A 26,872-nucleotide genomic window follows, 5' to 3' on the forward strand; every position below is an offset into this window, starting at 1 on the left:
AATTGTGGGATAAGAGAGAGAAAGAATGAATAAGGACAATTTTTAATGTTTTGTTTAAATAAAAAAATAATTAAAGTAATGACAATATAAAAATAAATAAAAAATATGTGGATATTACATGTGGCAAAAATTTTGACGGTGTTTAATATTTCCGTTATTTCAAATAAATTTGACACTTTTTTACAAGTTAATAGGTATAAATAGAATTTTATTACTTAATAAGTAAATTTGACACCTTCTTACAACTTGATGTGTAAAACTGGCATTCTTCCCATTTAATAATATATATAGAAATAGAGAGATTAATTAATCAGAGTTGAGATAGAAGGATAGTGACTAATTTGATGACTATGTTCAACTTTATAAGAAAGTAGGGTTTACAAATGTTTAAATAGTATGACAAATATTTAGTGTTTGGTTTAACAACAAAAGTCATGGATGATGTATTATTTAACAATATTGATCTCCATTCTTTTTTTTTTTCTTTATAATCAATCAAGTTTGTAAAAATGTACAAAAAAAAATAAATTAAAGTTGTGTAACCTTGCAAATTGTAGATGATCCTCCTTTAAAAAAAAGGTTGTATATATCTCTTTCTCAACAAAAAAAAAAAAATAGTTGTTTTATCATGACATTATGCTTGTGGTTTCAAATTATTGATTTAGTTGACATAATTCATAGTATTTAAATAAATGGAGTTATTTAAAATTGTTAATTACTTAAAACTCAAATATATAAAATTTATTGGGGTTATCATAATTTTCAACATAAATTATATATAATAATGCATAAATACAAACTCATAAAATCTTATTATAAAAGAGTAAAAAATTTAATTAGTTTAATTTTTTTCTTAAATCTAACTAGTTAATATACTTTTAAAAATTGTATAATTTTTAGAATTTGGTCAAGATTTTAAATGTCCTAATTTAAAAATGAAGTTTTTTTTAGTTTGGATTGTGCTTTAGAATTAGGGATCAAAATAAAATATACATTTATATTTTGCACATCCTACATTCCTCCTATAAAAGTGAGTCAATTGGGCTTTTTATTAACAGAATATTCTATAATAGTTTTTTTTGGATAGATTCATAATATTCTTATGATTATTTATATCATATGTTATTAGCAGTTTCTTTATTTTTATTCTTATTTTTGTACTATTTTGGTTTGTCCACTATATTTGTTCTACTTCCCATGAAAAAAAAAATATGTGTTTATTTATTTTTAATTGGACTATAATTAAGTATATATAAATTTAAATATAATAATCATTTACAATGAAGCACAAAAACTCTGATTATTTGTAGAAAGAAATAATAATTAATAGCACTAAGATTTTTCATTGTAAGATCACTAACCCCAAAAAAAAATACTAAGAAGCATGCCTTTAGCACGTGGCCTACTAAGAAGCTTCACAATTCTAATAATCATTTACATATAATATTATTATTAATTAAATATACATCTTAACTCAACAATTTTGTTGAGACATAAACAAACATTTAATTTCATTATAAGGCCTGTCAATAATCAGCATAGTTACATATAAGTTTATTTCAAAAGAGTGACTTTATTTATTTTGAGTATTTTAAATATAAATAAATATACATATCTTTTTTTCCTTTCAATTATTTTAAAAAAGGAAATAACATTCCTTACCTCTAAATTCAAGTCCGAAAACATATTTAACGCCGTCAGATGAGTTATCAAAATAACTTTAAAAAAAAAAACTTATTTCTCTCTCCTCTCTCTCAAATGATTGATCTTGATTCTTGAATGAAAAGCTAAGAGACCCGTTATAGATAGTACAAAGAAGAAGAAGAAGATTGGAAGGTTCGATTGAAGGATTTAAATCCGGATCGAGGAGAGAAACTAATGAATTCGAAACTGATTAAAGTATTTCCATCTTGGAAATGGGGAATCAAACGCGCCCTCCATTCTCTTGAAGCTCTCTTAATTCTCATCCTACTAATCTTAATCCATCAAACCATCGTAGACGACGACGGTGACTGGCGGTTGACGTCCGGCGGCCGCCGTGGAAACAATGGATCAGACGAGACAGAAGTCAAAGAACATGGGAAATTGAAAAGCTGTGATCTTTTCTCAGGCAAATGGGTTTACGATAATGTTTCTTATCCAATTTACAAAGAACAAGATTGTTCTTTTGTCAATGATCAACTCGCTTGTCAGAAATTTGGAAGAGGAGATCTCGATTATCAGCATTGGCGATGGCAACCCCATCGCTGCGATCTTCCAAGATTCAATGGGGAAAAAATGCTTGAGAAATTGAGGGGGAAGAGAATGGTGTTCGTTGGGGACTCTTTGAATCGGAATCAATGGAGTTCTATGGTCTGTTTGGTTCAATCTTTTATCCCACCGACACTCCAGTCCGTTCACGTTAACGGCAACTTCATTACTTTCAATGCCATTGTAAGTTAATTTAATCAAATAAACAATATTATATTCTTTTAAACTTTTTACTCATCACATTTTTTTTTAAATGTTATTTAATTTTAGGAGTATAATGCCACCATTGCTTTCTATTGGTCTCCTTTGTTGGTGGAGTCGAACTCCGACGACCCTATCAACCATCGCATAGCTGATCGAATCGTGCGAATAGATTCGATCGAGAAACACGCTGCCAATTGGGCAGACTCCGATATACTAGTGTTCAATTCTTATCTTTGGTGGAAACGGGCTACACTGAAAGTATCGTAAGTGTTTATTTTTACCATACATTTTAATATATTTCTTAAGTGTTATTCTCTTATTTTGTAAGAATGAAAGTACTTGTGATAAGATTGTCAATTAATTAGGTGGGAAACATTTGAAAAATCGAATGGGACATACGAGGAGATAGAGATGTTGCGATGTTTTGAAATGGCAATAAAGACTTGGTCAACGTGGTTACAATCTCACATTCATCGCACCAAGACTAGATTGTTCTTTGTGTCATTGTCACCAACTCATAATAGGTAAGTTTGATATATATTTGAAGTTTGAATTAAATATTTATTTTAAAAGATATTATAAAATCTATGATTATATGTATAACTAAAATAAATTTTACAATATAGTCTATATATAATTCAGTATATATATTTTTATAATTTATAAATTTGGTATTTTCAAACTAAAATGAAAAGAATTATGTTTAAAAGGTCATTTGATCTTGGGTTATTTTGATCTTTTGGAGTTTTTATATATGTAAAAAATAAAAATCAATATCACATCCTATTATTTTAACAATTAAATCATTTAATTTATTATCAAAATATTTTAGGGTAAATAAACAGTTAATGTATAATTTACTTATATTTTCGTTATAATTAAAGGGATGTGATATTGAAGGGTGGGTAGCAGGCAAAGAATCCCCATCCATCAAGTGGAAGTGGAAAGGTCCCTATATATATATATATATATATATATATATATATATATATATATATATTACATTTAATACATTCCGACATAAGTTAATAAAAAATATGTCCCTCTTGTATTATTTATTTGGCAAAAAATATATATTTAATTTGAAAATTGAATAAAAGACAAATAGAAAAGTAAATGCCCATGTGCTAATGTATTAATTTAAGTTGTGTTTCATTGATTGACTTACATAGGGCCGAAGAATGGGGCAAACCTCCGACCCAAAAATGCACGAACGAGACGGATCCAATATTTCGAGATGGATATTGGGGATTGGATTCGGATCCCCGAATGATGAGAATAGTGGAAGATGCAATAATTGATCTTCAAAGTAAGGGTTTGAATATAGAGATACTTAACATAACACAGTTATCCGAGTATAGAAAAGACGGGCACCCGTCATTATATGGCAAGAAATGGGGCCCGCCCGAGGAACTGGCTAACCCGATTAGGTTTGCTGACTGTACTCATTGGTGCTTACCGGGTGTTCCTGATGTTTGGAATCAACTTCTCTATGCATATCTTTTTTTGTGAACAGGGGCGAAGCCAGGATATGAAACCTACTCGGGCTAATTTTTTTATTAAAAAAATCTATCCGGGCTAGTTTTATAATTTGCTGTCACCAATGCCTTTTAGCGACGAAAAATAACCTTTTAGCGACGGAAAATAACCAATAACGACGGTAATTTACCGTCGTTATTGATAAAATACATAAGGCTCCCCGGGCTACAGCCCGGGCAAGCTTGCACTTGGCTCCGCCCCTGTTTGTGAAATTTAATTTTAAGTACAAATATATTTTCTTCTTTCTTTGAAATGTAAGTATTCAATTTTAATCATTAATATTAATAGCATGTTTATTATTGTTTTTATTTGCTGGGTGTTGCCTAGTTCAGTGATTATTGGAGTTTGTTATTAGCAAATGGTGACTTAATTTTTTTGTTTTGTCCGTGTTTCAAGTTCTATAAGTATTTTTTAAGAATAATTCTCATAGTATTGACTTATTTAATAGAACGGAGCATAAGGATTTCAATAATGTTAAACATCTATTCAATTAATTCATATGGTTATTCTAGTTATCTAGATATAATGAAGAATTTTATTATTAAAGAAGAGAATGTCTCTTTAAATCATAATTTTACCTTGTATGTTGTTTTAAGTTTTGTTTTTTCATGGAGATGTTTTACTTTGTAAAAATTGTAGGTTATCTATTTGTCTTTTTGTTCGAAATAATTCATTTTCTTTGCATGAATTTGAAAAATAACATTAAAAAGTTTAATATGATAATATTTAATTTTGAAAATAAGTTTCATATATTCCTTTGAAAATAAGTGTTAGGGTGATTGTTTGTCACAGAATATTGTTTTATAGGAAGGCTAGAATTAACAAATAGACCTAATTTTATTGCCCCTGGTTGAGAAATACTCTCCAAGATCAACACAATATATTTGAAAGTAAACCAGAAATTCAAACGTAAACCGAGACGCATAAGAAGAAGACACAAATTTGATATCGGAGTTCAGCCCAAATCGGTAGGGGTGAGCATTGGGTAGTTTAATCCGAAATCCAATCCAATCCAAATCCTAAATACTAATTCAGATTGGATATTTCAGATTGGACTGAGATCGGATCGGATTGAAATCAGATTGAATTAAATCGGATTGGATTAGGATTATCCAAATTATCCAAACTATCTAAATAAAAAAATATTTTTTAATTAATTTTATTTAAATTAAATTTCATCTCAATATAGTATATATTTTACTTATCTTTACTTGACAACGATATTTATTTTTATTTTTATTATTTTATTATTATTATTTTTTCAGATTTAAATTTAATAATAATAATAAATTCGAATTTTTAAAAAAATATTAAAAAATAATTTAAAAAAAATTGTTGACTAATTCCAAGCTGATATATATAAATATTTTTTAGTTTGGATTACGGATTGGATAAACTTAGTTTAGATTTAATACGGATCGGACAAAACAGATTGGTTTTACCCATTTGCTCACCCCTGCAAATCGGACCTACTTCTCCGTCAAGCTCATCTTAGAGCTTGATTCCACTATAGAGAAAAATATATCAGATTACAATCACGCATAGGGGTGAGCAAATGGGTAAACCAATCCGTTTTGTCCAATCCGTATTAAATCCAAACTAAATTTATCAAATCCGTAATCCAAACCATTTTACTAATTAATACGGATCGGATACAGATTGAATTGAAAATGGTTTAGACCAAACTAAAAAATATTTATATATATCAACTTGAAATTAGTCAACAATTTTTTTTTAATTTTTTTATTTTTTTTTTAAATTTGAATTTTTTATTATTATTAAATTTGAATCTGAAAAACATAATAAAAAAATAAAAAATAAAATAAAATATCGTTGTCAAAGTGATGATAAGTAAAATATATATTATATTGAGATGAAATTTAATTTAAAGAAAAATAAATTAAAAAATATATTTTTATTTAGATAGTTTGGATAATCTGGATAAACCTAATCCAATCCGAACTCAATCCGGTCCGATTTCAATCCAATCCGAATTAGTATTTATGATTCGGATTGGATTGGATTTCGAATTAATCCACCCAATGCTCACTCCTAATCACGCACACACTATCTTTCCTTTACTACACACATTTCTTTGCAAGAATTCTTCACACAAAAATCTCTCAAGAAAAGTAATCTCACAAGAAAAGAAAAACAGAATACCCAAAGACTTAACCACCTATCATCTTATATAACAACATAAAATGAATGACCCGATTTTTATAATTAATTAAACCGGACCAAAAACAGTTCAAACACCGGTTCAACCCAAAATCAACATCCCTAAACATATAATCCAATTTATTTTTTATGAAATAATACTAGTACTCATCATGAATAATGTTTATCGATGGATACATTAATATCAATATTAATTCATCTAGCTGCATTATAATTGGTAAAAATCTATTTATGATTTTTTTGGTGTGTAAGTTGTAATTAATTATATTTTTACAAGAATGTTAAGCGTATTTAAAAAAAAGTATATATTTTTAAATAAGTAGAAATCATAATTAGGGAATCTTATTGGACCTTTTTCAAACAAAAATAAATAGGGATTCTTATATTATGCTAATTGATTTTCACAAATGTTTGATTATGATCAAATATATTTATTTTTTCAATCAATATCAAAAAAAACATTAAAAAAAATAATTACCAATTAAATTAAATTATTTTTATTCATTCTAATATTGTTGTAATAAATTAGTTAATTTTTTTTTCAATTAGTAAAAAGCTGATGCTTAAATGGGCTCAATTTTAAACGTTAGGTCCACAACCCACAACAAGAACTAGTCCGGCCCACTTCATCTTCTCTCCCTCTTTCTACGGTAGTCATCTATCTCCTCTTCCTCAAAGTAAGAATATCCTGAAACCCTAATCGATCGATCATTCTAACCACAATAGCGACGGCCACCGATTCTCCGTTTCTTTAGATTTCTCTGTCGTCTGTCTCCTAACTGCCCAGACTCGCATACTCCCAGCAAACCCAGCCACCAGGTATGTTTATAAGTTTCATCTTTCTAATTACTTAATTCTTATAGTTTTAGATTAGTTTCGCTAGATTATATGATTACTTCCGAATCATTGGATGGGTAGAGAATGAATATTCAACTGATTGATTTAGAAAATAGAGCAACATTATCCAGATTTTGTTACAGATTTCGACACAATTGTACGTAAAGATTGGAACTTTAACTGTGGAACCCTAAATTCACAGAGCTTCTCTAATTTATTTTTTCTGTGCAGCTACAATGGGTAAGAAGAAGTTCATAGAGAAGAAGAAGTCGGCCACTTTTCAGCTTATCTCTCGAGACTCCTCCGATCCTAATTACACCACTGACCCGTCAGGCGATCGAGTTTTCGTTCGAGTTGACAACAACCGTTACAACCCTGAATCATTCTTCAGTGGAGATGGTTCACAGGCCTCCCAATTTGTGAATGACCCAGATTCAATATTCGCTGATGCTCCTGATGAATACGTTACCTCTGCGCCCAACTCCATTCCCGATGATGTAAGGGAAGAGATTTTGGCGTTGGGGTTTCCAGATGACGGGTATAATTATCTCATGCACATGAGAGAAATAAAAAACAGTGGAGGTGGTTCGGCTTATTATCAAAATCCCAAAGCCGAATTCCAACCGCTTCCTAATGATATAAAGGTTAGTTATCTATTAGGTTGAATTATAGACATAAAAACTGTAGTTTCTATTTGATTGATTGTCCTTTCTTAATTATGTCAGGCATATGATGCCTCGAGAGTAAAAGTATCAGTAACAGAAGATGATGCAAATGTGTCTTCTGTTTATAATGTTGCTTCTAGAACTGTTGGTGTTAGAATTCAAAAAGTGATTGATCCTGAAGTAGCTGCATTGCTTGACGATAATGCTATATCGGTGTTTGATTCTGATTCGGAAGACTTGGATGAGGATTTCGTTGTAAAGGCTAACCTTCCGGAAGATGGCGAGGAAGTGGAAGAAGATGAGAACTTGAGTTTAATTGAGAAACTTGAATCACATAATAAAAGATCCAATTTAGAATCCTCAGAACATTTTGTTGAATCGGGCAGTGGAGATGAACCCATTAGTAATGTTGAATCAGGCATGGATCAGAACCCAAGAGTTCGTCGCCTTCTCGATGAACAGTTTGATCTGGTGAGAATAGAATGTTGTTTCAGCCTCCACATGAACTTCTTACTTTTGTTCTTTATTGCTTATACCATTCTTTTATACAGCTTCAACTACAAGAATATGGTACAGATGGAGAATATGAGTACGATGATGATTTTGAAAATCATGATGAGTCCCTTGTGGAAAAGCTGAATTATTCCCTGAAGGAACATGTGAAAGAAGATTTTAATCTGGTCGAGGTCTATAGAGTCCCTGCAGACCTTTTGCACGAGAAAGATCAAACTTTGGAAGAAACAGAGACAGCTGCTGATGTCATCCGTAAATGCATGGAATATGGAAAGAAGTATGAGAATGAGGATGAAGTTGTTGTTTTTGTGGAAGAGGAAAGCAGCGACGAGTCTGAAAAGTGGGATTGCGAGACAATTGTGACGACTTTTTCGAATCTGGACAACCATCCTGGGATAATTAGTGCACCTGAAGGCAAGAGAAAGAAGAAAAAATTAGTTTCAGAAGTATTCAATAACGGTAGCAGCGGCCATATCATAACTCTTGGTGGAAAAGAGAAGCTCCCTTTGGAATTCTTGCCTCACAGAATCAGGAAACAGGATGTTGAAATGGGAGTTGAAAAGGAAAAGAGTGTATCGGGGTTGGGGTTGTTAAGAAAGAAACACGGGCAGGAAACCAAGGAAGAAAAGAAAGAGCGGAAGGTAAGTTTTGAATTTTATATATCTTTTGAATTTCTGAATTTATCTGAATTTGTGTTGTTGTTGTTGTTAAGGCTGCTGTTAAAGCCGAGAAAAGCGAAGCTCGTAAAATGAAGAAAGAGATGAGGTGTTTATACAAGTCAGAAGGGCATCAAGCTCAAAAAGTTGCTGCTTCCAGCGGTCCATCTTCCATTCATCTCATGTAAGTGTTTCTTTTTGTATCATCTCATGTAAGTGTTCTTTTTGTATCATCTAGGCTCACACTCTGTTTATTTCTTTGTCTTTTTGGAACCAGGTGATAATGTCCAAGAAGAATCAAGGAAAGGTTTTACTGTTTTTTGTTTAAAAGTTTTGTAGTTTTATATATTTTTACTTCTGCTTTCTTTATGGACATTGTGTTAGGTTGTCAAGAGTTTTGTGTTACTTGTGACCTCCATTGTTGCTTCACAAACTTTAAAGCTTATGTTATAGTTTCTTCTATTCAATTTTGAACTTTATTATTTCAAGCAAATTGTTTGAACTACAAATTCAAATTATTCAAAGACATTGAAAACTGGCATTAATTTGTGTAAAAGACATAAAAGAATTCAAAATATTTTATAATGCTCCTCAAATTCATGTATATAATCCTTTGGATTTCATTAATGAATATGTTTGAAAAAAATTATAATTTGATTAATTGACGGACTTAAACATACCATTTACATGTCTTTACTGTACATATATTGAGTTAAGTGATTTATAATAAATTAAGAATGATTAAAGTTTTTAATACTGTTTGTGAGATGAGTAAAGTAATGATTACTTTCTTCTTATTACAGCCAATTTAATTAAGAGGTGATGTTGTGGGGAATATACGCCGTTCAGAGCATATTGTTTGATATACATAGGACAGAATCATCCCAGATTCTGAAACAGACATTCATTTTCTCGTTCTTGTTTTATTATGAAATTATATTAATTAATACTACTCATCATGAACAATGTTAATTCTACATAGGTGATGATGGATGACTACTTATTTTGCTTCTACTTAGTTAATATCAATATTTATTCATTTAGCTGCATTATAATTTATGACTTTTTACTGTTTTGGAGATCAATAATAAATAATATTTACTTTGTACTCATTTTTATTATTATTATTGTGAGATAAACTAGCTACAATCAAATTAAGTTAAACCAATGTGAGTGTAACAACCTAAAGTCAGTCTTTCATGATTTCTACTAAAAAAAAGGGTCTGAAATTCGTGTTAGTCAACTATAAAAAATTAATTCGGGTCACCCAAAAAAAAATGTATATATTAATGTAATTTTAATAGAAAAAAGTAATTAATTACATGTGGATTATTACTAGGGTGAGCAGAATAAAAAGTGTCTTTACACACTTGTTTCTACACTCCAATTATCATTATATATATAAAGCATGTGATGAAGTTGCATGCAATATACTCTTCAATTAGAACTATAACAAATTGTTGTTATATGGCAAAGGATTCCTTATGGATTCTTCTTCTTCTCGTTATTGTGGCAGTTTCGAGGCTTGATTTGGTAGAATCGGATCCTCTCCAAGCGATCTATATATTCGGTGATTCCACTATGGATGTGGGGACTAACAATCACTTGAAGGACAGCTTAGCGAGGTCCGATATGCCTTTTAATGGCATCGACTTTCCATTCTCCCAACCAACTGGAAGGTTTAGCAATGGCCACAATACCGCCGACTTGATTGGTTAGCTATTGCTCTTTTTGTGTATGTTAAGATTTCGTGTTTCTTGTTTAAGATTAAATTTGTTTTTTGAATTGGGCAGTGAGATTGTTCGGGGAGAATAGGAGCCCTTCTCCTTTTCTAACTCTTTTGAGCCACCAATCGACTTTTAAGGCTGATATTATGAAAGGTGTCAACTTTGCATCCGGAGGGTCAGGAATTCTAAAGGAAACGGGAAACTACACATTGGTAAGTAGGTTCACTTATATGTTCATGTATTTATATATGTTTATGATATGATTGAGCTTAATTTGAATTTGAATTTGAACAGAAGGAGGTTGTCCCATTGGAAGTACAAATCGATCAATTCTCAACGGTATGCTCAAACATCACCCAATTATTGGGCTCCGATAAAGGGAATAGTTTGATCAATAGTTCCTTGTACATCATAAGTGTCGGAAGCAATGATTTCTTCGATTACCAACGACTTAACCTAAGCGCGAGCATTCCTCGGGACGCTCTCTTGGCGAGTCTCCATCAGACCTATGCCAGGCAATTGAAGGTCCAATATTTAGTTAATCTCATAATCATGGTGTCCTTTATTAACTAGTTGAGTTGATGCCACAGAGGCTTTACTGTTTGGGGGCGAGGAAATTTGGTATAGTGAGTGTTCCTCCAATCGGGTGTTGCCCGTTTGAGCGCGCTGTTTATGGCGGTGGCGAATGCGTCGACGATATGAATGCTTTTGCTCTGGATTTCTATGAGTTGACTCGGTCAATGTTGGAGAATCTAAGTAGGAAATTTCCTGATTTTGAATATTCACTTGGGAATGCATACAACATGACCATGACTATGCTCAACAATCCTATTTTATTTGGTAAGACAAAGAAGCTTCACCAATAATTTTCAGGATCACTTCTTTCAACCATTTTTGTGTGAACTTATAGGAATTAGAGAAGCGAAAACGGCTTGTTGTGGACAAGGGAAGTTCAACGGGGAAGTCCCGTGCAACAAGTCGGCCAGCCTATGTCCGGATCGTAAGGAATACCTATTTTGGGACATGTTCCATCCGACCCAAGCCGTGTCCCAGCTGGCAGCTCTCACACTCTACGGCGGTTCTCAACCTTTTGTGGCACCCATGAATTTCAGTCGCCTAGCAGGTGTTGTCTGATCATATATTATAAATGGTTTGGATATGAAGATTCAACCCAATATTGAGAACATGAGTTCTTACGTGGAGTTGTGACAAACAAAAACATAAGGGAGTAATAGTATATAATATTGGAGTCTTTTCCTCATGACATGTTCCCCACTATTATTTGGAATAAAATTACTCTCTTATAATATTAATGGAGCCTTTTCCTTATAATAAGTACATGTTCCCCACTAATTTGTTTATACAAATATCAATGAATTGTTATTTGTGGTTTGTATTGACCATCTTTTTATTAGTGTAAAACATTACTTAGATATATGTAATGTATCAATAATCAAACAATCACCCAAAAGAAGGAAGAACATAAAAACCATTTGAATGAAAGTTCCAATCAAATCTCAGAAACATAAGCTTAATTGTTCAGATGAAAAACCAAGAATTGACAACTAAACAACAACAAAAACCACTTGTTCCATAATTTCAGTAGGAACAAAAGCTGAAACAAAATACTCACCTGGGAAGAAGACTATAATCAAGCATCATGTTTAGCTTGAAACTCTTTCATGAAAGCAACAAGCTTCTCAACTCCAGCCAATGGCATCGCATTATATATCGAAGCTCTCATCCCACCAACAGATCTGTGTCCTTTCAACTGCACCATCTTCTCTGCTGCAGCCTCCTTTATGAACTGGGCTTCCAATTCGGGTTTCTTCAGAGTGAATGGAACATTCATTAGGGACCTCACTGATTTCTCCAAAGGGCACCTGTAAAAGTCATTGCTCTCATCGATAGCATTGTACAAGATTTGAGCTTTCTTGATGTTCTTCTTCTCAACTTCGACCAAACCACCCTGAGCAAGCAGATCCTCAAAAACCAATCCACACATATAAATCCCATAACAGGATGGTGTGTTGTAGAGAGAGTCGTTCTCTGCTTGGATCTTATAGTCCAACATGGCAGGGGTAATGGGCTGAGCATTTCCAATCAGGTCTTTCCTGATGATCACAATAGTAACACCTGAAGGACCGACATTTTTCTGTGCACCGGCGTAAATCATCCCGAATTTCGTAACATCGACAGGCTTTGAGCAGAAATTAGACGACATGTCAGCTATGAGAACGGCATCTTTGTTCTTGGGTACAGGGTAGTTCTTGAATTCAACGCCTTGAATGGTTTCATTTGCGCATATATGCAAATACTTGGCGTTTGGGTTCTGTTCCAACGAATCGAAAGATGGGATGTTAGTGTATTTCTCAGATTTCCCTGTCCAGATGACATTTGGTTTGCAGTACTTGACAGCCTCCTTATAGGCCTTGTCACCCCAGGATCCAGTGACAATGTAGTCAACCGAATCATCAGGAGTACAGAGATTCAATGGGATGGAAGCGAACTGGGTAGAGGCGCCGCCTTGTAGGAAAAGGACGGCGTAATCGGAAGGAATATTCAAAAGGGTACGAAGATCTGCCTCAGCCTTCTGGATAATAGATAGAAAATCCTTACCTCTGTGGCTCATTTCCATAACGCTCATACCTGAATCTCCCCAGATGTAAAGCTCAGATTGTGCCTTTTTGAGTACATTCTCCGGTAGGATCGCCGGTCCAGCAGCAAAATTGAAAACGCGATCCTGTGCAGGGACGGTAACAGGACGTGCCTGGACGGCGGCCGCCGCCGGGGAAGACATGCAAGTGACGGAAAAGGACTTACTGGGGAAATAAGAGATGGGAAATGCATTTAAACGGGTGGCGGCCGGAGATGGGTTGGTGGTGGAATGCTGGAAGATGCGGGTTTTAGGGTGGCTGAGGGAAAGAGAAGCCGACGACAAAGCCATTTTGATTTTTTGTCTACTTGAGAGTTTTCCTATTTCTCTGGACTTTTCTTTCTTTATATAAGGAGACGACAAAGGGTTGTTTATTGGATCATTCTTTAATATTTGGGCCTAACAAGCATTTCAGCCTATTTTATAATATATTTATTAAATGGACCTTCTTCTAACTTGTAAATATTTATTTTAAAATAATTCATGTTTAAGTATTAAAATAACTAAACTTAGTGGATTGCTTCGTTGTTGTATTGAATTGGGAAAAAATCAATTAACAAAGTTTTCGTTTATAGTTTGTCTACATTAGATATGGCGACGAGGACCCATATATTTGATACTCGTGGGTATCCGATGATTAGGTTCGGGTTCGGGAATGGGTAGTGTTGGAAACCTAAACCCGATATCCGATACCCGAATATTAATATATATATATATTTATATATTGTTAAAATTTAAATAATTTTTCAAATTCCATCTCTTAACCGTCGTTACAATACAATAAATATAATATTTATTTTCTCTTTACCTAAAATCATAAGTCATGCTAATATCATTCTAATAATTGTTTCTCTCTTATTAGTCATGACTTTTAATCATCATTTTTTTTTTCAACCTTATTTCAATTTTTATCTTCAACATTCTCTCTAGTTTTGTTTTTCAACTTCTATCTTCAACATTCTTTCTAGTTTTTGTTCGACGTCTATAACATAACTATGCAAGTAAGTAATGTTTTTATTTGAATTTTTCAAATTTCGATATTATTAGTTTAATGTTATTTATTATTTAATAAAGTTATGCTTATTCTTTAACTTTTATAATCTTATACTTATTTATTATAACTTAATCTTCGATTTCTATTTTGTAATTTCTTCTTCCGTTTTAGCAGCAATAAAGTTGACATTTCTGTAACTTCTACCAGACTTACTTCAAGAAGAATGTGTTTTTTTTTGTGAGAAAACTGTCTTCCTAATTAATATTTTGAAGTTTATGTTTAATTAAATATATATTGTTGTGTTTGTTTTAAGTTTATTTATTTAAATTTTGTGGTATGAATGAATTTATATTATATAGGATGAATGATATTGTTGTTTAAGTATCCAATATTTATTAATATTTTTTGGTCAATTATATTTTGTAATAACATATTAGTTAAGATATTAGATTTAATTTATAATAATTTAAAATTATTTTAGTCTAAATATGTTAATTAAAAAATTATATTTTTTCATATTTTGTATATTTTAAAAATAATAAATATAATTTCACACTTTAATCAGGTAATGGAATACCCGTCGGGTATCGGGTAACCTACAAATCGGGGATGGAGATCTAAATAAAGATACCCGTCGGGTTCGGGATCGGGGTTGAGTATTAAAATGAAAATCAGGTTCGGGGATGAGTACTTTACTACCCGGCGGGTATGGTACCCGCTGTCATCCCTAGTCTTCATATATATATATATATATTTATAATTATATTATTTATTTTATAATGATTTATTTAAATAATATCAAGTGAATAGTGATTAAAAAGTTTGGATTGATGTCCATGAAAGGAGAGATCTACATATTTGGGTTATCATCCAAATTATTTTTTGATGGATTATTTGATTAAAGAGAAATCATCAAACTTTCAATAATCGTAGTCGTCCGATTATATCATTCATAGTACTATTATTACGACACTTTCTGAGATTAGTTCAGGAAAGACAATAGAATCTGTCGGGGAATTAATCGTTTTTTTCGAAGATAATGAGCTCGATAATTGATTAAATATTGTTTTTTTTATGTCATATTTTTTCGTTATTCTTAAATTATTTTTTTAATATATATATATGAACATTTTAATAAATAAATAATAATATTAAGTGATTATTTAAAATAAAATATAATTAATAATAATTTTAATAAAATAAGTTTTTAATAATAATTAATAATAGTCATTTTATATAATTAAGTTTAAATATTATATATTAATAATAAAATTATAATAAATTAATTAAAATAAAAAATATAAAACTTAAAAATAAAAGAAAAAAAATAATAGTTATATACATATATTTAAATATTATAAGAGTTAAATATTAAATATTTTAATAAAAAAAATTGTACTAAAATTATAATGTTAGTTAGAATGTTATATTTAAATTTGACCAACTATTAATATATAATATTTTAATTATTTTGTATGGTTTAGGTTTGATTAATTTTATTCGTAATTTTATATATATATGTTAAGAAATTTTGTAAACTAGTGTACAAGTTTTTGGAACATTAAACTCTTTTTATTTAATTTTTTTTGCTGGGAATAAATGTAATTTATATGATTAATTTATATTATGTGTTTATATCTTTAATATTTTATGAAATTATGATATATATTTAAATATTTTTTATATTTTGAAAAATTATAAAATAAATAATAATAATATAATATTGATATATTAAAAAATGAACATTTTAGATATTAATATTGATTTTGTTATAAAATAATGATAATAATAATTTTTCTCTAATGCATCACTTATAAAATCATAACTAAATACCTCACTTTCATAAATCATATTTATTTTCATCTCCCCACATCCATTTGAATGATAACTCTTATTTTATCAAAAAAAAAAAAAAAACAATTTAAATTTAGAGTGGGTTTTGATGAAATTTTTATTTGTAAAAATAAAATAAAAATCTCAAAACACACACCATCTCTCCCTAGAAGCATGAATTCATCCAAGCCATTGATTTCTTAATAGTCGCGTCCTTTAGTAAACCGACCAATAATTAACCACCACGTCATGATCCAAACTATATATGCATCTTTTACCTTAACCCAGAAACGGTTATTTCCATAAATAAACGAACCGATTCAAACTGAAAAATAACCGCCCGTTCAAAAAAATACAATAGACCGACCATTCATGCACTTCTATATAACAAGCACAAACTGTAGTCCCTTTTCACCCAATTATGCTCAAGTAATATTTTTCTTGTTAAAATAAAGTTACAATATTTATAACAAAAGAAATGGCGGATTCCAGCGACAAATCCTCTCCCCCTCCACCACGTAGGCCTCAATCACCCGCTCCGGCGTCGGGTAGAACTGGCGGCCGGTCTTCATCTAGAGGTGGCAGAGGCGCTCCGACTCCGGTTCCTAGGCCCGGTCAGTCTGGAGGAGTAGGAGGCGATAGGAAGAGGAGACACGAAGGCGATCCCGGGGCAGGATCATCTGTGCCGCCCCAACAAAGGGCGGCGCCCCAATCCGAAGATGAACTGGAGGGGGCTTTTCCGTGTGCCTTATGTGATATGAGGTTTGAGAATGACAAGAGTCTTGCTGGTCATATGAGGATGCATCCTGATAGAACTTGGCGTGGGATGCATCCGCCTCCAACCTTTACCAGGGAAGACTTTGCTGATGTTGCTCATCTACTTAATCCAGAATATGATGGTGAAGAAGATGATGATGGCGAGGAAGATGACGAAGATGATAACAATGGCGGTGGGGCGTCGGCTGTTGGTGATGGTTCTGGCCGTAGGAAAGTGAATTTACCGGACCTTAATAAGACTCCTTCACCGCCTTCATCTTAAGGAGATAATAATTTGACACTCTTTCTCGTGCAAGTGTAATATTTTCATTTTAGTCAATTATTATTAAAAATATTAATTATTACATGTAATAACTTTTATTACTCTTGTATTTTTTTTTAATTAATTTTTTATATATTGTAATTTTAAATTATATACTACTGAAATATTTTTAAATGAAAAATGAATGATAAAAATCTGAGATTTTCAAATAGAAAAAATATTTAACGGAAAAGTGGATGAAAAATAAAAGATTGTAAAAAAAATTTGTTTGTCAAATTTGTGAATTGATTTTTGACTTAAAAATAGTAAAAAAACAAATAATTTTGTTAACAAAAAAAAAAAGTTTAAAAAATAAAAAACTTATAAAATTTCTTAGATTTTTTCATTCATTTTGAGAGTTGGAAAAACAAATTTTGGACATATTTTTCCAAATTTAAGCATGAAAATTTGACTTACCCTATTTGCAAAATAATATTCAAAATAACTTGAAAGAAAGAAACCTAATTATAGGATTAAGAAAACTTTCCAAAATTCTAAAAATAATTTAAGAATAAAATATTTGTATATATTTTACCCAAATTAGACCAGGTAACTGTTTTACCTTTTTTAATCATGTTTGATTAAATTTGGTTTTTGAACAAAAACTATTTTAATGATGGTATGGATCATTTCAAAGCTAATGTAACAAAAATCAGGCCTTGAAATGACCTAATTTAAAAGATCCCAAAATTTGACCTAAAAATGATGTTTTTGAAATTGTCTTAAGGTTTTTTAAATCGCGATTTATGTCAGGGATTTTGTTCTTCACATTCCAATCAAAAGTTATCCTTCTAAAATTTCGGACCTGAAATTTTGCCTTAGGACCGAGAAAACATATCTAGGGCCGAGGGGAATCTGCCCAGGACCGTGAGCCTAGCACCGACAGAATTGGCTTAGGGCCGACAAAACTAACCTAGACCAAATTAACCTAGGACAGACCTTGCCACTTGACCTAGTACCTTGACACCTAACCTAAGACCAACAATTAAGCCTAGCCTCATCTTAGCATAGACCAAGCCCTGGCCCTAGCCTAGGATCAAACCCCCACTTAGCCTAAGACCGTTACGTCTAACCACAACCCTAGGCCTAAGTCCGAACCCTCACTCAAGATTGAACCTCTCAAACCCTACTAAGCCCAGATTGACAAGATTAGACTCGAACATAGGATTTAATCCTTAGGCTAGTTGGTTCCAACTTTCAAAAAATCCAAAACTATTTTGGAACCAAACCCCATTTTCTCAAAATGGTATTCCCAAGGTTAGAAAACAATTCTCAAAATTTTCAGGATGTTTCCCAAAGCAAATGTTTCGTTAAGGCATTGTTTGGTTATACTCTATAATATCTTTTTCTGATATTTTCAGGTTTTGTTAAATCTGAACATCAACGCAACATGTACATACTTTCTTTAAATAATTTTGTACAATTATTTAAAGTCTATCCTCATTTAGGACCCCTAGACTACTAATTAAAAATAAGGAATGTTATAATTAGATTTATAGAAGCCAGACTTTGTTTATTTTAGAAAGATTTTGAAAACCGTCCTTAGGCGGGCGTAGAGGACATAGCGCGAAAGACCTTTCCCGAGCGTAAACAGACAATGAACCACTTTTTTCAGAAACTCTGGTATAAATACGTTTGTACACGTATCATTTTATTGATTTTCATAAAATATCTTGGCGACTCTGATTTTCAAATGAATAATCTTTAAATTGATTATGTTTAATTGATTTAAATCGGGCCAAGTTAAATTGTTGTTTAGCCTCCTAAATTATTAATGTTTGAACAAAAGATTAATTATTTTACATAATTAATTTCTTACCGCTCTAGGTATTTTCAAAATCTTTTAAAAACTAAAACTTTCATTTTAAAAGATGTCTAACACGCAAACCAAGGTTGAAATCATTGAACCACGAGCTGTCTCGCGGTAGTCCTTCTATATTGTCACGTGTCTCACAAGCACGTGATAAGCTATGGAACGGGACATAGACCGGAAGATAATCGGTATTACAAAGCAATTTTAAGTGCTACAAGTTTTTTTTTCGATTTTATTGGTTTTGTTCTACTAGTTTGATCGGTTTACTAGTAATCAGAACTATGCTTCTTTTTTTAACGTTAGAAATATGTTAAACATTCTATACAAATTATAAATTAAAATTTAAAAATTTAATAAATTTAAATTAAAAAATATAAGGTAAAATGAAATCGGCTACTGAATTTTATTCGGTTATCAATTTTTCGATTTTTTGCACAACTCTAAATAAAATTTGTCAAATTTATTTTTAAACATAAAAGATCGTAACTTTACTTATACGGTGAGTTCAAATCTCAACAACCAAAAAAAAAAAACTAATTTTTTATCAAGACCAACAAAATAATATTGACATTTTTTTTTCCAATGCTGATCTCTCATTAAATAGGATTTTTAATTGAATTGCAATTTGTAGATAAAATATTTTAAATAAAATATGAATGAAAAAAATCTGAAAAGTGTAAAAATAAAATTTTACCAAATCTTGTCAAATTTGAGAATTGTGTTTATTAATTATTAGCATCGAAAAAAACTTGTAATTTGTTGAAGTAACAAAATTCTTAAAATAGGCTGAAAATGTTATTTTAGTTAGGCTATTTTTCTTTTGAGGATCGGCTCAAAAAAGAAAAATAAAAACCGGGTCGGTCGGTCTATGAAGGGAAAAGACTCGGCGGCTCACAGCAAAGCAATTTAACAGGTGAGAGAGAAGATGAAGGGGAGAAAAGATGGCTGTTCCAGGAAAATGCTTCCTTCTCACTGGTCCTGCAGTAAGTAGAAACAACAACAGTAGCTTCTTCTTCGTTTATAATCTATCAAATTACTTTTATTAATCTTCTTTCTTCTTCTTGCTTGCAGGGCGTCGGCAAATCAACTCTAATCATTAAAATTCTCGAGAGCCTAAGAACTACTCAGCCCTCTTTGAATATTAAAGGCTTCTACACTCGTATGTTCGTTTATATCTCTTACTTACTTACTTAGTACATGAAATGATGAATTGATATAACATTAGGTGAGATTAGAGAAGGAAGCGAGAGAGTTGGCTTTGAAGTGGTTACATTAGATGGCCGAACCGCTCCTCTTTCTTCCACAAATAATTCTAGGTATTCATTCCTTCATCTCTAGTCTAGGGTTACATTCAATACTGTTTCAACTTCAACCCAGTTAAAAGTTTTCAATTTTATATATTCATACACCTTTCTTATAGGATATTTATGTTAAATCAAAGATTGATTGATTGATTGATTATTAGAGGGTAATCTACAAAATCATTTCTTCTCTTTTTTCTTTTCTGTATTGTGTGTGAATGAAGAACACATCTAATTCAATTCTATAACAACACTAAAAAAGCTTTTTCATGCCATGCCATGCCAGCCCAGAGTCTGTACGATGGCCAACAGTTGGAAGATACAGAGTTGATGTAGCATCATTTGAATCATTGGCATTGACTCAACTGCAGGTTAATAATCTATCTATTTGTATCTTGTCATCTCCCCATTTCCAAAAACAAACACTCATACATGTGTTTTGCTAATCTGAATCCGTTTTCATACAAAAACAACAACAAAAGAACCAAGTTATGATATATGCATGGTCTATCTGTGTTGTCAGGTTAAGGAAGATACTGATCTTTTCATAATTGATGAAATTGGTAAGATGGAGTTATTCAGTGCTTCCTTCTTCCCAGCTGTGCTAAAGGTTCTTGAATCCAATATTCCACTACTAGCCACGGTTCCCATCCCAAAAAGTGGTCGTGATATTCCTGGAGGTACTTACTTGCGAATTACAAATCATGTTGTTTTTATAAGGGATTCGAATCAAACCTTCTCCGATTATGCAGTTGCTAGGGTGAAGAATCATCCGGGAGCAACCATTTTCAGTGTGACAACCGCCAACAGAGACACGATGAAGGAACAGGTTTACTCTGCATTGCTAGCTGCGATGAGAAAGAATTAAATTAATTTTGTGGTCGTGGAAGAAGACACGCACTCGTCCTGCATTTTGAAATCCAGAGTCATGTGCATATGAGAAATGATGGTCCTTCAGTCAGTCACTTTGGAACTATGTAAGAAGGTGATTGTCTAGATTTTTATTTTGATAGTTTTCATCTTAATTTGTACCATCATTATGAGTTCCATCTTCTCTTATATATATTATATATAATGAATTAATATCCAATCTTAGTTCAAAGGATAGAGCAAGCCAGATTGATTATAACCCTTTTGTTTTTGTTCCCCTCCTATATTAAATAGGGAGTTAGTTCACTTATTGAGCTCATTGCTCTCAATAGCACATACCTTTTTTTCTTTTTCTTTTTTGTTTGTTTGGGAGACATCCTAATTTCCATGCACATGATGATGACTTTTTTGTTTGGGGAATTCACTTTCTTCCTTTTTAATAGTGTGGGTGGTGGTTCCCATCTGATAAAAGTTGATGTTGGTCTACCCATCATCATTAGTTATAAGATGAAGATTCTCCCTTTTTCCCTTCCTACATTCATAATCTATAGATGATGATGAGGTGTAATTATTCAACATAGTGATTCATTCTTCTTGAGTCAGGTAAATTTTGGGGACCCAATAGTAAGTGAGGTTTGGATCAGTTTATAAAACATTTATAAATATATATTTGGTTTGAAATGAGGCCAACAACCCATTGATATTCGTTACATAATTTCTTTTGGAAAGTGAATCTTTTTCCATGTTAGTACGAAAGTTGCTTGTAACATGAGAAAAGTAAGAACCAATACAGAACAATATTTGTCACTAATTATATTTAACATAAAAAGTGATCTATAAGAAGATAATTCACAAAATAAATAGATCATTCCAATTTAATTCAGTACACGATGTATGGGAACCTTGTCAATGGGCAAACACCATGTGATGATATCCTCCGGCAAGTACTGAGCTGAAACAGCCTCCACCTCATAAACATTACTTGAAATTGCAGCTTCAACTTCAGAACCTGAAATTGCAGCTTCAACTTCAGAACCACGTGGCTTTTATCGGGTCAAATTTTCCTGGTTTCAATTAATTATACTAATCCCTTTTTTCTAAATTCATGATTTGCCTTGTAAATTTTATTATATATTTTTAAATTTAAGATTCTTCATTTATTTTTAAAATATAAGAAATGAGATTAAAAATGCTACAAAATTATTTCATGTTTGATAATCAATAATGACAGTTCTTATTAATTATGTAAGAATTCATCATTTATGTAATTAATATATATTAAATAATTTGAATATGAATATTAGTGTGACATTTAACACGAAATTATGAGTCTCCCCACTTCAATATATTTTTTGAAGGGTCGTATTAATATCATATACACCCAAATTGTGGAGTATTTTAGAATGAATATTTTTAATAGAGTACAGAAAATGGTCAACAAAAAGGAAGTTGGTCAATTTGTGAACACAAAATCTATTATATATATATATATATAATATTTTTGTTATTTGACATGCCAATAATTTTACAAGAAATCAAATCAATTTTTGTTGCAGTTTTAAAAACATTGTATATATATATATATTATTTAAAATAGTTTAATTGCCTAGAGATGTTCCCTAAAAGATCTTAGTGGGTGTTGGTAGTTTTGATCTTGTTTGATTGATGTGTGTTTCCATTTGATAAAAAAATATTTGATGATTTAGTATGTATAAAATAATAAATAAAAAAATAGAATAGAATGTAAGAAGAAATAGGTAGGTGAGCGGTTGGAGCAGCAGGAGGGAGATGAGGATTGAGGAGGACCATTAGTCCGTCCCCCCTTGCCTGCTGGCTTGTTCATAGAGATTAAACTAAAGCAGGATTCTCACTTTATAGTCGTGTCATTCCAGCAATGGCCAGTTCCCCTTCTCTCAAAAGCATCAACCTTTTTTCTCCAATGCCCATTTATTATTACCTCTCATTCGCTGTGTGGTCTTCCTCTCCCTCCACGGAAGACTCACTTCTCTCTCCTCCCCCCTTCTTCTTATTATTAATTTATACCCGATTTCAATCCCAGGAAAGAACGTTGATCAGTCATTTGACTATCAAATCTCTCAATTTCGTCTCATTCCCTGTCTATCTATGAGCACTAACTCACTCACTATTTGCCCATTGATGGGTCGCTTCTCTTGCGTTTGCTGATCTTGTTTGTTTAGTCAGTCGTCTATAACTAAATTCAAATGATTTCCTCATTTTCTTATTGAATTCTGACCTTATTGATTCATTGTCAAACTTTCATCCACTAACTCTCAACTCTAGGCAGGTATATTTCAATTCATTGTCAGCCTCTTCTTCTCTTATATTGAATGGATGGCTGACTATATTTGTTTAATTTATCAGCAGGATAAGATTGAAGTTTTTCATATATCATTGCAGATTATTAGTGTTAACCCACTAGTAAAACAAGAGATTTTGCATGGGATTGTAGTCGTACCTTAATAACAACCCAAGGCATGGCAAAAACAGTTGTCTCACAAAGGAAACATGGTGATGGTAAGTATATATATTATATAATCTTCATCTGCACCAAAAATATGAAATCAAATTAATATCCAGTTTTCAATTTGCAGCAGGATTAGAAGCTCCCAGAAACAGTTTGGACCTGTTAGGACAAACCTGTGCCCCCGGGGGTGGTGTTGGAGACTATCTACCGGTATCCCCTAAAAAAACAAACACCACTTTTCTCTCTCTTTTATATGATTGGCTTATTATTCCTTGGATGTTTCCTTTTTTTCAGTACTCGTATGAACTGTTTAAACATGAATGGTCAAAGATTCATAGAGAGGAAGAGGATTCAATGAAGAACAAATTCGTCAGCAGAGAAACAACGACAACAAACAATAATAGAGTACCAAACACCAGAAGGACAACTCCAAGTGTCGTGGCCAGACTCATGGGAATGGATATGGATATGTTTCCATCTTCAGTTCAAAACCATCAAAGGAAACAAGTTCGAAACAACTTCAATACGAAAAACGAAAATAACATGAAGACTCAAGAAGACATCCATCATGTTATTATTAATCATCGCAGCCATCGTCCAGAACATCCCCAAGAGGAAGAACTGCAAAAGTTTAAGAAAGAATTCGAATCTTGGCAGCAAACAGCAAGATTTAAGAGAACGATTCCTGAACAAAAAATGCATGCCCAAGAGACCCTCAAACGTGAAGAAACTGTTCTTTATTCTGATTCTAGAAGAAGAAGAATATCAAATGAGAAGCCTATTAAAGCACTAGAGGATCAAAGGTTTGGAAACTCTTCTTCTGGCCCAAATAAGATAGTTTTACTAAGACCTGGATCTACAGACCGGTTAGCCGATAGTGAAGAAGAATCTTGGGTAGGCGGTTCATCTAGTACTAATAGTATAGAAGAGTTTCTTGAAGAGGTAAAAGAACGTCTAAAGTCTGAGTTTCAAGGGAAGTACTGTCACAACAAAAGGGGAACTAGTGAAAAGCCACTAGATGCAATGAAGAAGAAGCAGATAGAAAAACAAATCAGAGAAAGTGAGATTCAAATCATCAATGAAACAAATTCTTTTAGGCATGCTCCTGATGATAGTGTCCACATAATGCACCATCATAGAGAACCGTCTCTCATCAGGTCTTTGTCGGCCCCTGTATCAGGAACATCATTTGGCAAGCTCCTTCTAGAAGACCCTCATGTTCTAACTGGAGCACACATCCAGAGGAAACATGAAGCAGTTGAGAAAAAGATGAAGAAGAAGAAGAAAAATAAGGAAAAATTGGAGATCAAGGAAACTGTTTCCAACTTCAAACAGAGTTTCACACTTGGAGGACAGCTGTTTCGAAGAAGGTTTCAATCTGCAGATGATATGTATAGCTGCAGGAACGATATCATGAGCGGACCAACAGTTGTCATGAACTATGGAAACATAATACAGGTGTGAGCGATCTCGATCTTGATCTCGATTGTTTGTTATTATATGAAACGAGATGATACTATCTGGATTGATTGAATGACTAAACTTGTTTGTTACTTACAGGAAAACGCTACAGAGGTGCCACCAAGTCCTGCATCTTCTCTATCAGAATTATCTCCACAAAGAGAATCCTCACTGCCACAGGTTTTTAGAGAGATCAACTCAAATCTAAGCGGTAATTGATGAGAAAATACAATTTAGTACAAATTGTAATGCATGTCAAGAAACATGAACTTTTAATTTGTTGTACAGAGCTTAGGAGACAACTGAATGCTCTAGATGCTGGATCGGAAGAGGATGAACTTCCGGAAGTAGATATGATGGAGGAGAATCAAGCAGAAACTTACATAAGAGAATTGCTGATTGTTTCTGGTCTATATAACTACTACAACAACACTATTACTACTACATTGTCAAGGAGAGGAGAAAAACCGATTAACAATCGAGTTTTCAAAAAAGTTGAAAAATCATACATGAACAAGAGCAAGAATAGTGAGGATTCCAAAATGAACCGTCAACTTCTATTCGATTTGACAAACGAAGCTATTGTTGAACAATCCATGACGAGTAGGAGCAAGTTATTGAGTAATAATGTATGGGAGAGAGTTCGAACTTACTTGTATCCGATTCCAGAAGACAAATTCCGTTACTCGATTGATGGTATGGTGAGGCGTGACCTGAGATCTGCACCGTGGATAATGCTGGTGAAGGATGAGGAGATCGATTATCTGGGGAAAATGATGGAGAATCAGATCATAGCACGTCTGATCGAAGAAGTAGTTAAGGATCTTCAGCAGTTACATTTAGAAAGACGATGGAGAAAGTATAATAGATAGAGGAGGCATATTCTCTTGCCACCATATGCTTAAATTTGGCTTCTCTATAGATATATATCTTTCTCATTTTTCTTTCTTTTTCTTTTTATTTATTTATTGAGATTCTGGAATTAACTATTTTATCTTTTGTACATGATAATTGAGTACATTTTTTTTCAAAACTAAAAAACAATAAAATGCCAGTTAGATCCGTTTTTTATTACAAGTAATTTAGAAAAAGGTCAAAATTAAAATTAGCAAATGTAAAATGTGTATATGCTTTCCTTTTATTCTAGTTAAAATCATCATTAAAATCAAATAAGGTAAGATTATGTTGCAAGTGGTTTGTTTGAGTTAGTGTATTGTAAAATTGATAAATAAGATTTAAATACTAAATTAATTAATTAAAAATATTTAAGTTTAAATTTATTAATATTTGAATTGATTTTAAAATATTTAAAATTAATATTGAAAAATATATTAAAGACTATCATACACTCATATATTAATTATATTAATTAAAAATATTAATATATTAAATTATATAAATATTTTTTTAATGTAAGATGGAGAATAAATATATATTTAATTAGCTTAGAGAATTTAATAAATTAGGATAAAGTAAAAAAAAAAAAATTTGTTATATTTAAGGAGAAAAGAACGACAAACATAATACAAACTTTATTTATATATATATATATATATATATATATATATATATATTAATTTTATTAAATTTAAAAATATAAATTATATTTTTGATGATTTTGTTTTAGAGTGGCAGTGTAAAAATAAAATAAAATATTTAATTAAATTTACTTTAAATATAGAAGTTTAGATGGAAAATTTAAAGTTTTTATTTTGTTATGATTAATGAAAATAATTATTTTACAATTTTAAAACTGGGTAGCCCAAAACTAGGGCCAAGTAATTTTTTATTTTTAACAAATTTTTATTC

General features: G+C 31.8%; 6 protein-coding genes and 1 long non-coding RNA gene across 8 annotated transcripts; 5 read left to right on the forward strand and 2 right to left on the reverse strand.

The window, feature by feature from the left end:
• Nucleotides 1-1,733: 1,733 nt before the first annotated feature.
• LOC124916199 (protein trichome birefringence-like 34) lies at nt 1,734-3,966 on the forward strand. The gene is made up of 4 exons (XM_047456930.1): nt 1,734-2,433; nt 2,521-2,717; nt 2,820-2,978; nt 3,627-3,966. Exons 1-4 carry the CDS (start codon nt 1,879-1,881, stop codon nt 3,964-3,966), a joined length of 1,251 nt encoding a protein of 416 aa, XP_047312886.1. The 5' UTR covers nt 1,734-1,878.
• A 2,871-nt stretch (nt 3,967-6,837) lies between these two features.
• LOC124915459 (protein LTV1 homolog) lies at nt 6,838-9,330 on the forward strand. Its single transcript, XM_047456172.1, has 6 exons — nt 6,838-6,993; nt 7,243-7,655; nt 7,737-8,147; nt 8,228-8,830; nt 8,902-9,029; nt 9,123-9,330. Exons 2-6 carry the CDS (start codon nt 7,248-7,250, stop codon nt 9,124-9,126), a joined length of 1,554 nt encoding a protein of 517 aa, XP_047312128.1. The 5' UTR covers nt 6,838-6,993; nt 7,243-7,247; the 3' UTR covers nt 9,127-9,330.
• Nucleotides 9,331-10,312: 982 nt separating this feature from the next.
• On the forward strand, nt 10,313-11,706 carry LOC124916200 (GDSL esterase/lipase At4g28780-like). The gene is made up of 5 exons (XM_047456931.1): nt 10,313-10,559; nt 10,639-10,784; nt 10,867-11,097; nt 11,163-11,412; nt 11,483-11,706. The coding sequence occupies exons 1-5, from the start codon at nt 10,313-10,315 to the stop codon at nt 11,704-11,706; spliced, it is 1,098 nt and encodes a 365-aa protein (XP_047312887.1).
• A 337-nt stretch (nt 11,707-12,043) lies between these two features.
• On the reverse strand, nt 12,044-13,536 carry LOC124913674 (phosphoserine aminotransferase 2, chloroplastic-like). Its single transcript, XM_047454085.1, has one exon. It carries the CDS (start codon nt 13,517-13,519, stop codon nt 12,224-12,226), a length of 1,296 nt encoding a protein of 431 aa, XP_047310041.1. The 5' UTR covers nt 13,520-13,536; the 3' UTR covers nt 12,044-12,223.
• A 6,284-nt stretch (nt 13,537-19,820) lies between these two features.
• Nucleotides 19,821-21,417, forward strand: LOC124914898 (cancer-related nucleoside-triphosphatase). The gene is made up of 6 exons (XM_047455524.1): nt 19,821-19,929; nt 20,018-20,105; nt 20,172-20,262; nt 20,534-20,618; nt 20,771-20,927; nt 21,000-21,417. Exons 1-6 carry the CDS (start codon nt 19,888-19,890, stop codon nt 21,113-21,115), a joined length of 579 nt encoding a protein of 192 aa, XP_047311480.1. The 5' UTR covers nt 19,821-19,887; the 3' UTR covers nt 21,116-21,417.
• Nucleotides 21,418-22,964: 1,547 nt separating this feature from the next.
• On the reverse strand, nt 22,965-23,907 carry LOC124914899. Its single transcript, XR_007096835.1, has 2 exons — nt 23,762-23,907; nt 22,965-23,680 (listed from the first exon to the last, which is right to left on the reverse strand). It is a non-coding gene; the product is annotated as an uncharacterized LOC124914899 (long non-coding RNA).
• Nucleotides 23,401-25,935, forward strand: LOC124914895. Of its 2 annotated transcripts, none has more exons than XM_047455517.1 (5): nt 23,401-23,422; nt 23,536-23,652; nt 23,730-25,060; nt 25,163-25,274; nt 25,352-25,935. In XM_047455517.1, the coding sequence occupies exons 2-5, from the start codon at nt 23,613-23,615 to the stop codon at nt 25,933-25,935; spliced, it is 2,067 nt and encodes a 688-aa protein (XP_047311473.1). In that variant the 5' UTR covers nt 23,401-23,422; nt 23,536-23,612. The 2 variants fall into 2 exon arrangements, with proteins under 2 accessions (XP_047311473.1, XP_047311474.1); XM_047455518.1 differs by lacking the exon at nt 23,401-23,422 and having other exon boundaries at nt 23,730-23,812; nt 23,897-25,060.
• The last annotated feature ends 937 nt before the right edge of the window (nt 25,936-26,872 follow it).

The sequence above is a fragment of the Impatiens glandulifera genome, chromosome 9 (genome assembly GCF_907164915.1).
Source record: "Impatiens glandulifera chromosome 9, dImpGla2.1, whole genome shotgun sequence".
In the NCBI taxonomy this organism is placed as follows: domain Eukaryota; kingdom Viridiplantae; phylum Streptophyta; class Magnoliopsida; order Ericales; family Balsaminaceae; genus Impatiens; species Impatiens glandulifera.

Bases quoted from the DNA above. Each gene is read 5' to 3' on its own strand.
- LOC124916199 (XM_047456930.1), top strand. From the start codon at position 1,879: ATGAATTCGAAACTGATTAAAGTATTTCCATCTTGGAAATGGGGAATC. The intron at 2,718-2,819 runs GTAAGTGTTTAT...TCAATTAATTAG, and splicing joins CGGGCTACACTGAAAGTATC to GTGGGAAACATTTGAAAAAT. The intron at 2,979-3,626 runs GTAAGTTTGATA...TGACTTACATAG, and splicing joins TTGTCACCAACTCATAATAG to GGCCGAAGAATGGGGCAAAC.
- LOC124915459 (XM_047456172.1), top strand. From the start codon at position 7,248: ATGGGTAAGAAGAAGTTCATAGAGAAGAAGAAGTCGGCCACTTTTCAG. The intron at 7,656-7,736 runs GTTAGTTATCTA...TAATTATGTCAG, and splicing joins CGCTTCCTAATGATATAAAG to GCATATGATGCCTCGAGAGT. The intron at 8,148-8,227 runs GTGAGAATAGAA...TCTTTTATACAG, and splicing joins TCGATGAACAGTTTGATCTG to CTTCAACTACAAGAATATGG.
- LOC124916200 (XM_047456931.1), top strand. From the start codon at position 10,313: ATGGCAAAGGATTCCTTATGGATTCTTCTTCTTCTCGTTATTGTGGCA. The intron at 11,098-11,162 runs GTCCAATATTTA...TTGATGCCACAG, and splicing joins CCTATGCCAGGCAATTGAAG to AGGCTTTACTGTTTGGGGGC. The intron at 11,413-11,482 runs GTAAGACAAAGA...GTGAACTTATAG, and splicing joins CAACAATCCTATTTTATTTG to GAATTAGAGAAGCGAAAACG.
- LOC124913674 (XM_047454085.1), bottom strand. From the start codon at position 13,519: ATGGCTTTGTCGTCGGCTTCTCTTTCCCTCAGCCACCCTAAAACCCGC.
- LOC124914898 (XM_047455524.1), top strand. From the start codon at position 19,888: ATGGCTGTTCCAGGAAAATGCTTCCTTCTCACTGGTCCTGCA. The intron at 19,930-20,017 runs GTAAGTAGAAAC...TCTTGCTTGCAG, and splicing joins TCCTTCTCACTGGTCCTGCA to GGCGTCGGCAAATCAACTCT. The intron at 20,106-20,171 runs GTATGTTCGTTT...ATATAACATTAG, and splicing joins TATTAAAGGCTTCTACACTC to GTGAGATTAGAGAAGGAAGC.
- LOC124914895 (XM_047455517.1), top strand. From the start codon at position 23,613: ATGGCAAAAACAGTTGTCTCACAAAGGAAACATGGTGATG. The intron at 23,653-23,729 runs GTAAGTATATAT...TTCAATTTGCAG, and splicing joins ACAAAGGAAACATGGTGATG to CAGGATTAGAAGCTCCCAGA. The intron at 25,275-25,351 runs GTAATTGATGAG...TTTGTTGTACAG, and splicing joins GATCAACTCAAATCTAAGCG to AGCTTAGGAGACAACTGAAT.